The sequence below is a fragment of the Sus scrofa genome, chromosome 15, assembly GCF_054392235.1.
Source record: "Sus scrofa isolate SSC_HxYL_T2T_F1_AM1 chromosome 15, Sscrofa_HxYL_maternal_Yorkshire_Landrace_v2.0, whole genome shotgun sequence".
NCBI classification, from domain to species: Eukaryota; Metazoa; Chordata; class Mammalia; order Artiodactyla; family Suidae; genus Sus; species Sus scrofa.
The window spans coordinates 80,248,676-80,264,952 of NC_139397.1; the positions used below are offsets into that span (position 1 = coordinate 80,248,676).

At 38.4% G+C, this 16,277-nt stretch overlaps 2 protein-coding genes and 1 long non-coding RNA gene across 31 annotated transcripts in view; all 3 read left to right on the top strand.

Annotated features, from left to right (window-relative positions):
* Window positions 1-16,277, top strand: part of LOC146395936 (uncharacterized) — a 1,175,949-nt gene that overhangs the window by 618,981 nt on the left and 540,691 nt on the right. The window lies entirely within an intron of this gene.
* The window catches only part of DAPL1 (death associated protein like 1), a 933,549-nt gene that overhangs the window by 202,905 nt on the left and 714,367 nt on the right, over window positions 1-16,277 (top strand). The gene's annotated exons all lie outside the window — the stretch shown is intronic.
* Window positions 1-16,277, top strand: part of TANC1 (tetratricopeptide repeat, ankyrin repeat and coiled-coil containing 1) — a 246,037-nt gene that overhangs the window by 79,030 nt on the left and 150,730 nt on the right. For 20 of the 29 annotated variants that reach the window (XM_021074760.2, XM_085001117.1, XM_085001105.1 and 17 more), the window contains one exon: window positions 1,236-1,315. The exons of 4 other annotated variants lie outside the window; for them this stretch is intronic. In XM_021074760.2, coding sequence (XP_020930419.1) covers window positions 1,255-1,315 — 61 coding nt within the window. In that variant the 5' untranslated portion in view covers window positions 1,236-1,254. Of the gene's footprint in view, window positions 1-1,235; window positions 1,390-16,277 lie in introns of those variants that run through there. 5 more of the 29 variants (XM_085001112.1, XM_085001115.1, XM_021074765.2 and 2 more) reach the window with 2 other exon arrangements.

Here is a 16,277-nt window from a genome sequence, read left to right on the forward strand (position 1 = left end):
CCTTGGGCAAGTCAGCCTCCCAGGGTCTCTGTTTCTTCATCAGGAAAACAAAGGGCTTGGAAAAATAAATACAGGCCTGGACCCAATGATAAGAAAGGTCACCCTATGTGCTTACGTTGTGCATGGCAGCATTTGGGACTCTTCCTCCCTCTCCATGGGTCCCACAAAACCTGGCCTCACTCTGGTTGAGTGCTTGTGTGGGGAGTTACACTGAGGCCAGTGTAAGCACCGGTGCTAACAGGATATGTTTTTCTGCAGAAGGGTCGCCCTGTTTCTTCTCTCTTCAGGAGGAAGCTGCTCCCTTCTGCCTGCCTCAGGACATTAACAAGGGTGTTTTGGTAACATAACCCCCTCAGATCTGTTACTGTTTGGGGTTGTCTAGCCATCTCCACCGAGTTAGTGGAGGGGAGAGTGAGCTGCAGGAGGCTGACTAAATGATGAAATAATGGTCCTTTTGTCTGTCTCTTGCTGAGGGGTGGTTTTATGTTTCATCTTAGGCCTGGGCCATTGTGTTGTTTTTTCATGCTCAACACAACCCTGCTTAAAAACACAGCACATTATTTAAAGGATTCAGCCACAAACCTCTTCTACTTACCTCCCCACCCCCCCAACTCCGAAAAAGTCATATGTGGTTAAAAACCCAATGCACTGTTTGATCAGACCCCCGAGGTCAGGTTGGAAAGCATTTTCACTATATTTATTTTGCAAATGTTTATAAGGTATGTTTCATTCTGATAACCTTCCAAAAGGTTTTCCTTGTGGTTGTATAATCAGTAGCACCTATGAAACGTGTGTTTAACTGTGTAGTTTCCTTATTAACCATTATCTTTTCCATTCTGTCTTGATGTTTTCTTTTGATGAACGGGGGTTGGGAGACCCACATTCCTACGCCAGACATCATCTTACAGTAACGTGTCCAGATTTAGCCTCATAACCTTAATTAGATGTGGAATGCTAAGAATGCACTGTTGTGGTTTTTATTTTCTTAACTTTTGTAACAAGACAGTGAACTTCTGATCACTTCATTAAACGTTATAAAACACTCCTTGTGTCTTTAGCATTTAGTTCTCCATGTAAGCTTATGCGTAGAAAATTAATGTAAAACTCTGGGTACCTTTATATTACCCACCGAGATCTGTCTGTTTAAAGACAAATTACCTTTTGTGTCAACATGCAACTTATGTTCCAATTTATAATCCTTAATTCCTCTTCCCTCTTCCTCCTTTTCTCTTCAGAAGCAAAAGAGTGTTGAAAATGTTAAAGGCTGTGCTGAAGAAGAGCCGAGAGGGAGGAAAGGGGAACAAGAAGGAAACAGGTATGTGTCCCAAGATTGAGTTGAACTGAGCAAGCATGGTGGGAGTGAAGCCAGCAAGATCCTACTTACTCCAGGTAGGGCAGATGCTACAGCCTCGGGAATGGGTCAGAGGAGTGATATTGGTTGGAACAAACGGCGTCCTGGAGGCCGGGAGAAACTAAATATATTTCTGAGCTTTCTTCTGGGAAGTGACTTTGAAAATTGAGTTGGGGTTATGAACCAAATCCTTTCCCAGAAGACTTGTGGATTCATAATTTAACAGGTCATTCAGATCCTGAGGCAGAGTTAAAGATATCGAGGGAGAGCAGGTGTGCCAAGGAATTTGGTTTCTAGAAAGCCCTTTGCCTTTTCCCACCCCTGATTGCATTTTAAATGTTTGACCAACTGCTGGCAGACTGGTCCTCATATTTTGAGTATCAAATTTTCCCCCTAACAGGTGTAGCCCCACTCAATTGCTAGGCTGCTCATTTTCACTATGATGAGAGCTACTTAATTGGCTTGGATTTCATTCCTGTTTGTAGAATTCTGGTGCACATGTGGTCATTGTGACTCAACATTGCATTCCGTCTGAAGCTGCTCTAAGGTTATTTTGGTGACCACTTGGTGGTCTCTTTCTCTTGCTAGAAAAACTACATATTGTCAGCCTGTATTGCACAATGAAAATCTTGTTAGCATGGATCGATTTTCCTGAAATGTGCCAGTTCACTCTCTAAATCAATCCAGAATCAGAGAATGGCTGGTTTTCTGAGTTATTGTTTATTGAATCAAACTTGCATTTTAATTTCTATTAAAGTATAAATAAGTATGCTTCTTATGGAAACATCACTGTATTATAGTGAACTGTAATTCAAAAGATCTTGTAATGCCTTGTGGTAATATTGTTAATATCTGTTGTTTCTATAAAAGAATAAGTGGACTTAAACTTTTTGGTTGTATGGAATCTAGACAAAAATTTCTATTTATTATTAATTTCCCCTAAAAGTCTACAAAATAGCAAAATCTTTAAAAGTAGAGATTTTACTTTAAAGTAGCTGATAAGGTTCCATTAGAAGCCTCTCATTAATGCCTGGCCAAGCAACTACAAAGAAAAGAAGAAACCAGTTTTTAATGATAGAAACAGGAGACCATAGTTAGCTCTTAACCTTAGGAAATCAACTCCTAGCTTTGAATAATTAATTAGATTGTAACTATGGAGAATTTTCAGTTCACATAATTTCTATCCAGGGGGGCATTCACCCACTGCTGGGTCAAGGCCAAAACATCCTTCTCGTTAGTTCTCTAAAAGCTCTCTTAAAAAAAAACAAACAAAAAATTTCCCCCCAATTTTGGCTCAGCTGACACTCATCCTGGGAACTGTGTTATTTGCTTCTTTAGATGCCTTTGTAATTTCCCACATAAAGTTAGCTGTCTAACTAAAGCTGTCTGTTGGGCTAGAGCTGCCAGCTAGGAGGTTATTTTTCTCAGAGCTTGGGGTCTCCAAACCAAAACTCCTTCTTTAGTGATGGAATCTTTCATAACAGGCCCACTACCCTCTTTGACCTGTGCCAGACTCAGGTGGAATTACTGTACATTTATGATTTTCGGCACCCTGCCTTTTAGATGGGCCAGACACTGAACACTGTTTTGCCTTTGAAACTTTTCCAGTTGTAGAGCATTTGATTTTGAGTTTATTTTCCCCTTTGGTCTTTAAGAGCAACTACTGTTTTTTTCTGAATCATTTCTTCATAATAATTCCCATACTATGGCTTTTCACTAATGCAAACCAACTTGAAAAAGCGATGGGAACATTTCTCATAAAACATCTGTATGGTGTATGCCTTTTTCCTCTTAACTAGAACCTGGTTGTATTTTGTTGAGGAACAAAGCAGATGGAATTTTAAAATCTTGATGACGTTATGTCACAGAATGATTGGAGAAAAGAGGAAAGTACCTGGTATTCGACTGTTCATATGTTGAGCTCTGTGCCAACTCTCATTATATAAGTAAATCACAGCTAAGTTTCTCTGTAAAATAAAGCTAGCTAATCTACTGAGACTGCTCTGAAAACTTGAATAGTAATATCTGCTGCAGTATGGAAAATTTTTGCTCTACTGTTTCCAATTAAAACCAATCTTTGTTGCAAAGACAAAGGAAAATTCATTTTTATGTACTTGAACTCACATTCACAGAAATTTAGAAAATATTTGTCTAAAATAATTGAGTTTAGCTTTTTATATCCTTTGACAGACAATCTTGAACTACACTTTTTAAGATTACTTTCAGGGATCATTTCTACAGTTCATTTGAATTACACTTCTGTGTCGAACCTGTCTTAAGATTTTGGAAAATATAATCACTGAATTAAATTTAGTATTCTTCAAAAGAAAACAAATACTCTTCAGAGGTATTGAAAAGTTTTTCTACCCTCGGTGCTTGTCTCTAAAAGAAAATGTCACTTTATTGGTAAAAATTTAGCAGGTAATGAAATTTAAGTTGTATGTGTATGAGGATATTTGAAGTGTTATGAACAGTGAGAGGTTAAATTGTTGAAAGTCATTGAATCATCTCTAAAAACAGCAAAATTCTTTTCTTTATGATTATGCTTTTATTTTTACCTAGGAAGTGCTCATAGCTGAGCAAAATATTTTCTGGAGGGCTGGAGAATGCAGTATTAAGAACTTTAAAATGCTTTTTAGGAAAGTGCATTTACCTTGTCCCCACTAGTCAGTCCACCAGTGCAAATGAGCCCTGTGTTTCTCCTGACCTTGAGTCAGGCCTGAGGGAGTAAAAATCAATATTAAACCATAAAGTGGGAAGGGCCAGATGAGGGCATCTATTTTTTTCTTTCCTGCTCTTATGTTAGGACCTTGATCTAAAACAAGTGAATGAGGTGTTAGCTTTATTTTGAAGCTCTCTAGAGAGGTTTTCAACCTTCTACCACATGTTTAAGTGACCTTTACTATCAGAAAACCTTTATGTCACTATCATTAAAGTCCCTTAATTTAAAAATAATTACTGTACTCTAAGATTTGAGAGTGTTCTGTTATCAAACCTGACCTAAGAAGAGTTTAGAGTGGATACAAGAGCAACAGAGGAAATTAATATATTTTCTGTACAGCACACTGTTTGGAAAATGAATAGGGAAAAGATTCTATTTTATAACAGAGAAACTATAAATATCAACTTAAGAAGAAATGTACAAGCTTTCTATTAAAGAAGATAATAAAATTTTGTTGAAGGACATAAAGGAAGACCTGAATAAATGGAAATACTTTAGCCCTGAATGGGCAGATTCATTGTTTTCAACCATCTAGCTCTTAAAAAATTATCTGTACGTGTCATTTAATTCCTAATGAAATCCCAGTTATTTTCTTTTTAAAGACTTATTTATTTATTTATTTTTTAAACCAGTTTTGGATTCACAGACAGGAAGGTACAGAGATTTTCTGTATGGCCCATTCTTCCATGGAGGCTTCCAATGCATAGCCTCCCTATTATTAAAATTCTCCCATTAGGGAGGTGCATTTATTACAACTGATGAACCTACCTTGACACATTGTCATCACCCAAAGTCCATAGTTTACATTAGGGGTCACTCTTGGTGTTGGACATTCTGCGGGTTTGGCCAAATATGTAATGGCATGTATGCACCATTAGTGTACCATACTGTGTATTTTCACTGCTCTAAAAATCCTGTTTTGTTTGAAACACAGTTGATTTTGAAATTCATCTGGAAGCAAAAATGCTTAAGAATAGCCAAGAGAAATTGAAAGTGTGGGGCAGGTGCATCAAAATGGGTTCTGGCTGTAGGAGGGGCAAAATAAGTGTGTATTTGGACTTCTTAGCTTCTCTAGAGAAAGGTGGCCTTGACCTCCCGCCAAGTCGTACATGGTGGAGGATTCTCAGCCATAGACATTTGCAGGGTCCCGTCCACTTTAAAAGCTAACCCACACGGCTATCTAGTACAGCTCACCACAAAAGCTGCTGCTTGCATATGGTGAATACGTGGCTTAGCTGCTGCTTGCACATGGTGAATACGTGGACTCTTATTTTCTACTGATCGCTGAGAAATGAAAATTTTATCTAACATCTATGATATAATCAAATATCACCATTGATTGTGTTTTTCTTTTCTTTTTTTTTTTTTTTTCTCTCTTATCCCTGGTGAGAGTGGCATCAATCTGGAAATATTAGGCAGGCTAGACAGGTGAAGCCTCTGGCCCTCCTAGAAAGGGCTGATCCCTCCTCTCTGTTGTCCATTCTCCTGCCCTTGGCCAGTCTGTTGCCCTCTCCAGCTCTTCTGCTTGCTCTGTATTCATGTGGAAGTAGCTCCACATTGAGGCAGAAGAGCAAAGTTTGGTGATAAGATACTGCCTCAATTAAAATATAGACTTTTTTTTTAATAATGATTTTTATTTTTTCCATTATAGCTGGTTTACAGTGTTCTGTCAATTTTCTGCTGTACAGCAAGGTGACCCAGTTACACATATATGCGTACATTTTTTTTTTTAACCTCACATTATCATGCTTCATCATAAGTGACTAGATATAGTTCCCAGTGCTATACAGCAGGATTTCATTACTTATCCATTCCAAAGGCAATACTTTATATCTATTAACCCCAAATTCCCAGTCTATCCCACTCCTTCCTCCTCCCACCTGGCAACCACAATATAGACTCGATAAAGGAAAGATGGTTTCATATGCCAAAGTAATTGTTTATTAGTCTTTTCCTTTCAGTTTAATTACTTGTGTTCTTTCTTCAGCAGGGGGGCTTAGTTTGAAACAATTTAGTTTTTAAAAAATTTGACCTTCACCTTTTCATCATTAAAACTCAGCTAGTTGGCTATACTTATAATTAATGGTGTTAATTAAGGCATTGGATAGTCCCTAAACTTGAATGTGTGCTGAATCTGTTAGCTTTGCATCTAATCCTTCACTTTGAATTTGTAGTAAAAGTAAGCTGTTTGCCTCTCAAGTTTAAAAGCCATTGATGTGATTGTTAAATGTGGTATTTTAAGCCATTCCAGGCTGCAGTCTGGTTTTCAGTGGTACCTTCTAAAAATGCCTCCATACAAATGATGCTTTGTTTTATCCAGAAAATATGAAGCTGCTTTTGATTATTCTCTGCTGCATGGCCTGTTTTTTGTGGTTGTGGGCTATTATTTAGGAATTTAGTGCAGTGACTGTTTTGCTGAACTATGGTATTTGGTATCACGCTGTTAACTGACTCCAAAAATGTTTCCCAAGCAACAAAACAAGCAGGAATAATTCGATCTAAAGGTAATTGCATTTCTCTTTACCAGAGGATTTAAATAAACTCTGCAGAATATTAGGACAGGTAAACATAGAATGGGGCCAGGCTGGCTTTTAGTAGGAGTGGGAAAGCTATCATGTGGTTTGATTGGTCCCTTCATCAGTTTTTCCCTTTGTCCCTCACACGCTACAGAGTCTACAAAAGCACAGACTTTGGAATCAGAAGATATAAATTCAGATCCTACCTTGTTCACTTCCCTGTTTCCTTCAACTTGGACAGATTTCTTAACTTGGTTAAGCTACCTTACAGGGATGTCATCAGGGTTTAATAAGATAAACCTGTCCATAAAAGTGCCTGGCTTGACATCTGGCTCCTGCTGGCTGTTCAGTACAGATTTTCTTTCTTCAAAAAACTGTGGTACTTTAAAGAACAAACTAAACCACTCTAAAACATTTTGTGCTTTCCCTGTTGATCTCAGGCGAAAGAGTGATGTTCTAGAAGCTTCTTTCCATGACTTTCTCTCTCCAGATACTGATTCTGCCATTGACTTTGGACACTAATGGCTCTTCTGCCATCTTCAGCTTTTCTTCCACAGTAAAACTAGGGAAGCTCTGAGCCATTTGTCTGTTATATACTTTGGAAATAACTGATTTTACCTTTTAACCTATATCAAGTCACTTGCATTTTATCCTGAAAGCTTTTCCCCTGGCTAACAAAATTTCAGGAGTCAGCAAGCAGCTTTAAGAATAGATTTCGAAGTACAGTTTCTGAAGTTGCTGAGATGTTTGATTTCCGTATATCCATAGCAAAGGTCTTTATATGTGGAAAGCTCCACCACCCATCCTCTTTGTAGCTTTCCCATGTGTTTTAGGGAAATATAAAGGATGAATGAGAAGGATAGGCACAGATACTGAGCATTTATCCTCTGTGACGTCAGGCACTGTATGTAATAGACAGACCTTGCCCATCCTGAACTGCCTGTTTCCTGTGAGAGCATGATTAGAGAACGATCTAGACTGAGGAAAGGATGAAATCAAGACTCATCCTGGATCTTCCACTTTTCATGGCCAGTAGGACCTCTAGCAAGTCATAGCCTATTGAATCATCATAAAGGATATAGGAAAATTCTCAAACAACGCTTTTTATTTGGGTCCCTTTTTCTATTTAATATGTGTAAATGCAATAAAAAACTTAAGAGAAATAGAAAATAGCAGTTGAGTCCATGTTTTGTCAAACTTAATTTTATTTCACAAATAATTTTTTTCATAAAAGCCACTTCTCTTTAAAAAACAAAAACAAAAAACCCCAAAACAATGGTCTTATTGTCTACAGACCAAGTTTTCAGAGAGCTTAGTCATGTGCAGCTTCTTAATTCTCATAAAAAACTACATATTTGAATTTTCATGGGACATATTTACCTAGGTTTTATATCTGTTCTACAGCAATGTAAAAAACTCGATTTGATATCATCTGCTGGCAAACTTAGTTCCTGAGGAGGGAGATAGTCTACCAAAGAGCTTAACCTAGATGGATTTTTCCATGGAGGATGATCTGAACAAATGATTCCCCCTAAGGGGATGAAGGCCTTGACCTTACACTTGCCCTCAAGTTGACGGATGGCCATCAGGGGTAACCACCTGGGTACCCCAGCCCTGGTGTAGAGCATCAAATTGAGCAACTCTCATTTCTGCCTGAAGTTACAGAGTTAGAAAGTAGGATCGGTGTTTCTCTACTCTTTCCTTCATACCTCCTTTTCCCATTGGTGGCAGGCAGGTTCAAACACTTCAGCCATCAATGGTGCCAATGTAGACTCAGAGATTTTTGTTTTATGTTCTGGTGACCACAGCACTATCATAGGCGTCAAGATGAAACAAGACTTTAGCAGCTGTTTTTTAATTCGTCACTCTCAAAAATCTGTGTCAGAGAGTGGCCTATTTTGGAGGGAGTTTGGGAACATCATACTGCTATGTTTGGTATATGATGACATTCTCTGTGCCTTGAGACTGTCACAGAACACAGACTACCCTGTAATAATGATATCTCTGATATAAGACAGGTGCATAGGTGCCTATTATGGTTTCCACACTTGTCTGGGGTTTTTTGTAGAGCATGAAACTGGCTGGTAGCAGAAGTGAAGAAGATGCAAACTCCGGGTTGAGGGTAGAAGCCAGTCACCTGTGTACTGCTGACTTCCTGATGATCACACTCTCAGTTCTGAAAATCAAACAACTGGTGTGTTAATGCCTCATATCTTTGTGAGGGCTTGTTTGTTCCCTACCTCACTAACCCCCAAAGCAAGTTTTCTAGATAACTGTAGAGTTATGTAGAATACTTCTTTTCAAGTACCAGATACTAAAAATATTTTGACTTCTGATGGTACATTTTCTTGTCTTAGTTTGGGTGGCCATAACAAAATACCATAGGCTGAGTGGCTTAAACAACAGAAATAGGAGTTCCCATCGTGGCACAGTGGTTAATGAATCCGACTAGGAACCATGAGGTTGCGGGTTCGATCCCTGCCCTTGCTCAGTGGGTCAAGGATCCGGCGTTGCCGTGAGCTGTGGTTTGGTCGCAGACGCAGCTCGGATCCCACGTTGCTGTGGCTCTGGCGTAGGCCAGTGGCTACAGCTCCGATTCGGCCCCTAGCCTGGGAACCTCCACATGCCACAGGAGCGGCCCAAGAAATGGCAAAAAACAAAACAAAACAAAAAACCAGAAATATATTTTCTCACAGTTCTGCAAGCTGGAAGTCTGGGCTCAGGGCACCATCATGACTGGGTTCTTATTGAAGGTTCTCTTTCTGGCTTACAGATGGCTCTCTTATACCTGTGTCCTTACATGGCAAGAAAGCGGAACAGCAAGCTCCCCAGTGCCCCTTATTTGGATGCAAATCCCATCCTGAGGGCCCCACCCCCATGACCTCATTTAAACTTAATTATCTCCAAAAGGCCCTTCCTCCACATACCTTCATGTTAGGGTTAAGATGTGAATTTGGGGGAACACAGTTCAGCCCATAGCACTTGTCTTTATTGTTCTGATTATAAATGTAACACAATAGTTTATTGATAATAAAATACACCATTGGCGTTCCTGTCATGGCTCATTGGTAATGAACTTGACTAGTATCCATGAGGATACTAGCATCACTCAGTGGGTTAAGGATTCAGCGTTGCCCTGAGCTGTGGTGTAGGTCATAGATGTGGCTCAGATCCCATGTTTCTTTGGCTGTGGCTGTGGTATAGCCCAGCAGCTATAGCTCTGATTTGACCCCTAGCCTGGGAACTTTCATATGCCTCGGGTGCGGCCCTAAAAAAAGACAAAAAAAAAAAAAAAAAAAAAGAAAGAAAAGAAAAAAGTAAAAGAAACACCATTATGTCTACCAAGGAAGAAAGAACTGTTGCCAGTTAAATTGACACACTTTATTACTTAAGGTGGTTGTTGTACTTAAGGCTTCCTTTCTATAGAGAGTTATTTTTGCCAACTTCAGTCTTTTTCATAAAATAGGAGGAAAATGAAATAAGCTTGCTAAGGTATTTCAGATTTATAGTCAGAGCCTGATTCTTGTAAATCATTTTCACCTAGTCGTCTGTATCCATATTTCTCCATACCACATCATCTTCACCATTAAGTAGCATCTTTGGAGTCCTTCAGTGTTTTCTCCAGGACTTCCTTCTAAGTGGCAGACATCCTTTCTACATGTTTGATGTTCTTCTTTCATGATCTCACGGGGAGCTTTTTAATGGAGGGCTTTCAGATAACATGCAGTGAACTGTAAGTAGTCTGTTGACCGAAACTTGGAAGAGGTTATTTATGATTGTCTAGTCACTCTACCAGATGTGATCACATAAGTTTGCGCACGTTACAGCCATTCCCTGGCTGATAGCAGTTTTAAGAGCCATCAACTATTACATCCATTTTGGTTTTGGAAATGTTAAAGTGATATTAAATATGGGTCTTTGAATCAATAATATGCACTCATTGTAGAAAATTTGCAAAATACTGATAGAATATCCTGTTTTTTGTTTTTTGTTTTTTTTTGTCTAATCTTTTGTTTTGTCTTTAACATCATTAGTCTTTGAAAAAAAAAATGCCTAATATTTTGTTGTACCAATATACCATGATTTTGTTTGGTGCATTTTGCTTACATATTTTTTTCTCATTCATTTTTAAAAAGCCCTCTGGAAAATATGGGTCTTTGTACGAATCTCTGATAATTTGAGTAAAATGTTTCTAGACAAGGAATTATTAGTGAAAGGAAGTGAACTTTTGAGAAGCTCATGGTACCACCCACCAGATTGTTTCCAGAAGTATTGTGTTGGTCTCCGCCTGTGTAAGCAGTGTGTGAGTATGCCTGCTTGGATGACTCTTTCTAGTACTGGGTATTCATGGGCTTTAATAATCTTAGTTTTATAGGTTAAAACATGAATTTGTTTAATTAGCATTTCTTCGAGATTGAAAGACCTCTTTAAATATTTAGTGCCACTTTATAGCTCCTCTTCAATGATGGTCTTCTTATGTCCTTGTGCGTTTTTTCTGTTGGGAATATGAGCTCTTTAATTTGGTTCTTCCCTTTTTCCTAGTGTGGCCCCTGGTCTGTATTGGTGAGGTTTCCTTACAAAGTCACTCGTAGGGGTAGTTTCAATGAAGTTGCTAGAAGTCAAATTGCCTGTGTTCCTGTATTGCTAAAATTTCATGTTTGTGCTGAGGCTAGAATCTGCTAGTCTGATTGGCTTATATTTAAGAAACTTAAGAAGATTATAGATTAATTTAAAATTATAGAGAAACAAACAAAAAGATAAAACCAACTCAAGTGAGTCATTAGGTTTTCCAAGGTACCTGATGACATTCTATCTCTGTAGACAGTCAAAAAGTTTTTAAGTGCTTCCTGCTCCCTGGATATACTAAGAGCCTATGAGTTCCTGAGAGCGGGCAGGGATGGTTCCAGGCAGGTAAGATCTCCTTAATAAACTGCTCTATTCTTGCGTGTAAAAAACGTTTTCCATGGCTCATATTATGTACAGAGATTCTTTTTTTCAAACTAAGATGAAGTAAATGAAATAAAAATTTTTAGATCTGGACTGCTCTTAGAAATTGAGTTCAGTGTCTTCAGTTTTTGAGTAATATTTGGAAAACATTAAATAACTACTCAAGGCCATATAGCTAGGTAGAGCGAAGATGGGATCATGATGTAGTTTTTGATGCCAGACTAGTTCAGTTTCTGCTATGTCTGTGGCTAGTTCCCTTATTTTTATCTCTAGCACTGAGTAAGTATAAAGGAAAACACATCTCTGAGATAGAAGATGGTAAATTCCTTCATAATTTCTCTCTCCAGGGATATTTGATTTTTTTTCTTCTCTAGAAGTGTTTTTCGCCCTTTAGAAGGTTTATTTTTGGAGACGATAGTCTCAATCTAGATTCAGTAGCACTATAAGTTCTCTTTCTTTTCCTACATCTTAAAGCCCATTTTTGCTTTGTGTCCTTGAGATTGTTATAAACCCATCTTTTTTTTTTTTTTTTTTTGGAAAGCCATTCAAACACCATAAATGTAATATATAATGTACAACATATAATATTAAAAAAACTATACAGTGGTATTAAAAGTAAAGATACTCCCTCATTTCTCCTCTACTTCCCTTCTTAATCTCCAAAAGGAGTTAATGTTAAGAGTTTTTTATTTGATCCTTCTAGATATTTTCTATACCTTTTATGTGTATATGCATGCGTATGTGTACATATATAGATCCTTAGGAAAACTTATGCACACTTTTAATGGGGTTTTTTTTTTTGTAAATTACCATGTCGATTGAATGTATTAGACACATTTTATTAGCACATACTAATATATAGGCTTTTAAAAAGTTGCTCAGGCTTACATTGGACAGATAGCCTGACTTATTTTATTCCCCTGTTGATGGTTTTATCTTTATTGTTGTCATCATTATAATCAATACTAGAGTAAATCTCCCTACGTGTAACTCCCTGTCCTTTCATAAAAATAGTTGTAAGAAAAATTGTTGGTTGATAAGTTTAGTCATTTATGATTTTCCTAAATTTTGTCAAATTACCCTTCAAAAAGGTGGCATTAAATTTACAGTTTCACCTTCAGTATATGAGAATGCTTGATTATAACCTGAACAGCATAGGTTATAATCAAACTATTTTGTCTTTGCCAATATGATAGGCAAATGTAGTATCTCATTGTTTTAATTATGCAGGTCTTGAGAAGGAATTCAAACACATTTTCATATGTTTATTGACCATTTGAAGCCACACTGCCTGGATTTGTATCCTGGCTCCACAGCTTGCTAGCTCTGTGAACTTGAGAAAATTATTGAACTTTTCTGTGCCTCGTGGGTAACTTATAAGGATTACACGAGTTAATATTTATAAAGTACTTAAATCCATGCTGGCAGATAGTATGTGTTATATAAGTATTTGAAAAAAGTAAAAATTTTAAATTTCTTTCTCTGTTCTGCCTATTCATTTACCTATTTTTCTGTTGGATTCCATAGGTGTTTTAGTATTTTGATAAGTGGTTGACCATTGATCATTTACTATCTGGCGTTCTAAGCAAGTCAAACATGTCGTATTTAATTTTGAATTGTAAAACCTAAAAAGATTCATCTAACTCAGAATTCATGTTTGACAGGATTAAGGGAAGGATTTTGCTTTAAATCTGTAAGTTCAGTGTTGAAAACTGACTGAAAGGTTACAAATCATTATGTTGGGGGGGTCGGCTTTCTTTCCCTGCTTTGCTTGAGAGTTTTGATGCTGCTAATCTGATTAAACCTCTTAGAGCTGCATCTTTAGCTCTGAGATTCTGAAGATTAGAGATTCTGGAGTTTTCCCCTTCTATCCATTAAATTGTTACCATGGTTATTGGGCTCTCTAGACAGTATCTCAGATCCCTTTTGATTTATGGAAGCAGCATCTTAAAGGTGAATAAGCACTCTGTTGGTTTGGCTTCAGGAAACTTAGGTAAGAGTTCCAGTTTGAATGTACCTGTTTGTTCTCTTTGAACAAGTTGTTTCATTTTTTTGAACCTCAGTCTTCCCGCCTATAAAATGAAGGTAATAATCTCTGTGTTACAGAGTAATTTTGAGGGTCAAATGAAATGAAGATTTGTTTTTAAAACTTCAGGTATGATAATGTTGATGATGTGGTGAATTTGCTTTATTGCATTTTACATTTACATAGTATCTGGTTTGGGAAAGTGTCCATTAAGCAAAGAAATAAAATATACAGACATTTAAATTTATATCAGGAGTTTTTTTTGATACGCAAATGCTGTAAGGGAGGTGTGAGATTTTTCTTCCTCAGAAAGAAACCAGGAAGTGAATCCCCCGGGATAAAATATGGCAGTACTAGTAAAAGTTGCTCTCTGAATGTTTACTGTGTAAATGCTTATAAACAGTAGCTCACTAGTAGAGGTTAAAGACTAGCTTAAGTGGCAGAGCCAGGATTTGAATCCAGTTTGTCTCTTATCTCCAAAACCTTAAGCTCAGGGAAGTATAGCAGCCAGTTCGCTTTAGGTTCAAGTCTCAGGTCAAGTTGCTTTACCTGAGTGTTTGCATTTCTGCATCTGTAAAATGCAGATGATAACAGCAGCTCTGAGGATTGTCGGTTGTCTGTCCTGAGGATTCAGTGAGTTAAAGTGCTTAGGACAGTGCTTAGACTGTGGTAAGCATTTTATGGATGCTTGCGCTTATTATAACAAATGGTGATTTCTATACCCTTCTAGCTTCCTTGTTTCTCCCCTCTTGACTGCTTCTTTAGGCTTTAGTAAGTGCTGGCGTCTGAGATATATTTGTCTCCTTCGTTCACTTGTCTGTGCAGCAGACATGGCCTTGGCCATTCCATCTGGGGCAGGAGGAGAGAGCCATGTGGTAGCCTGGCCCTAGCAGAGTGCTGTGGGATAGTTGCTACAAACCATCTGGGAGGGCATGTGTTTGCTGGGAGGGAGGAGGGGGAAGAACATGCAGCCCGAGTGTAGGGATCTGCCACCAGCATCCGGCGATGAGAAGCTATGTGCACTCATAGGGGCAGTATGTGTGAAATTCAGTACTCACTTTGGCTTTATAAGAGCAGCGATTTCTAAACCTGGCCAGTTCATCGAAGGCATTTGTGACTCAGTCTTCCAGCAGACCTATGGAATCACTTGCCAGCAGTGGGGCCCAAGCTTCTTATAATGTTTTTTGAATAGTTTTGAATGGTCAACTGGCTTTGGGAGCCACTGACATGCCATTTCTTCCTGTGTCTGTGCAGGTCCAGCCCCAGCCAGCCATGGCACAGGTGTGAGCATGTGACTTTGAACACTCTTAGGAGAAGGAGCTCCTGCTTTATCTAGTTGACTCTGCTCTTGGCATCCCTATAAAGATGAATTTGACCTGGCCCAGGAATTTCCACATGCCCTGGATGTGGCCATAAAAAAAGATGAATTTAAAATATAGAAGCAGATGAGTGAAAGGATTCCATTACAGAAATAACAAGCGACAGGATTTGATCAAAGTGACTTGTTGGTGTAGTTTATTTGGTTCTTGTGTTTATGCTGATTCCTCATCAACACTTGCTTCTTCTCACACTTGTAAGTTAGTTACACAAAAAGTAGTATCTATTGAATATAATTTTGATGTTTATATGCAGCTTTAAAGAAATTGTTGGAGGGCTATTTTCCCAGAGTGATAGTCAGTGAATGAATGAAGTGAGTAATACACATTCCATTTCATGTTTGAAAAATCATGATTAGAGTGGAATGTTAATATGGTTAGCTGTGGTGAGACAATATTGACATTGTTGCTAAGATATTTTACCAGACATGTCATTGAGGCTGCTGCTTGGAAAACTGAGCAGTATTTTTTTTTTCCCCTCTTTTTTTTTTTTTCCCAATGGTGGTAATGATGGAACAGGAATATAGCAAATAAAATGACTGAGGCAGAGAATAAAAATTAAATGAGAATGAAAAGTCATCTCATTCTTTCCCCTTTCTCCCTGCCTCCCAGTACAAGGCTGAAAAGGATCTTGATAAATAGCCACATGAACGCAATTGATTTAGTCTGCTCCTTTCTAGAATGTGTACTGAATTGGTTGTATTGCATTCTTAATCTGCTTGTGGGGAAGAAACTTTAAATGCTGCCTGGAAACTTTGAGGCATTTCCCCCCCAAATATTTATAGATCCCATTTTCCTTGTAAGGAGCTGAAGGAAGATGAATGGTCCTGCTCTCTTGCCCTCTCCCTTCTCTTGTAATGAGGTCTGTTGGCAGAGGGCTTTGTTGACGGGAGGGCGAGTGTTTGGATCTGAGGAGTTCGTGGGGGGGGGGGCGTGTACTGGTTATGGTATTGTTCTAAAAGTCTCTTTCCCTCCACTTATTTTTCCGCCCCCAAAATGTCAGCATGTCCAATGTGCCAAAACATTCCTGATGATTATCATCCAGAGAAACATGGCTTGCTAAGTTATCTGTGGAGGAGAGTCAGGATTTTCTAAGCACCGAACAGCACTCTGGGCTGGGTATGCACCTTGGTCAGGGGATCCACATGGTGTGGTAGCAGGCCTGGGTGATGCCATGGTTGAGAATTCTGACGGTGGGCTCAGACCACCTGGATTCACATCTGGATCTGCCACTTATGGCAACTTACATGGTCTCCCTAAAGCTTTGTTTCCTCATCTGTAATAAGGTGGCAATGGCAGCATCACTTACTTCCATTGGAATAGGACAAATAAATTAGCT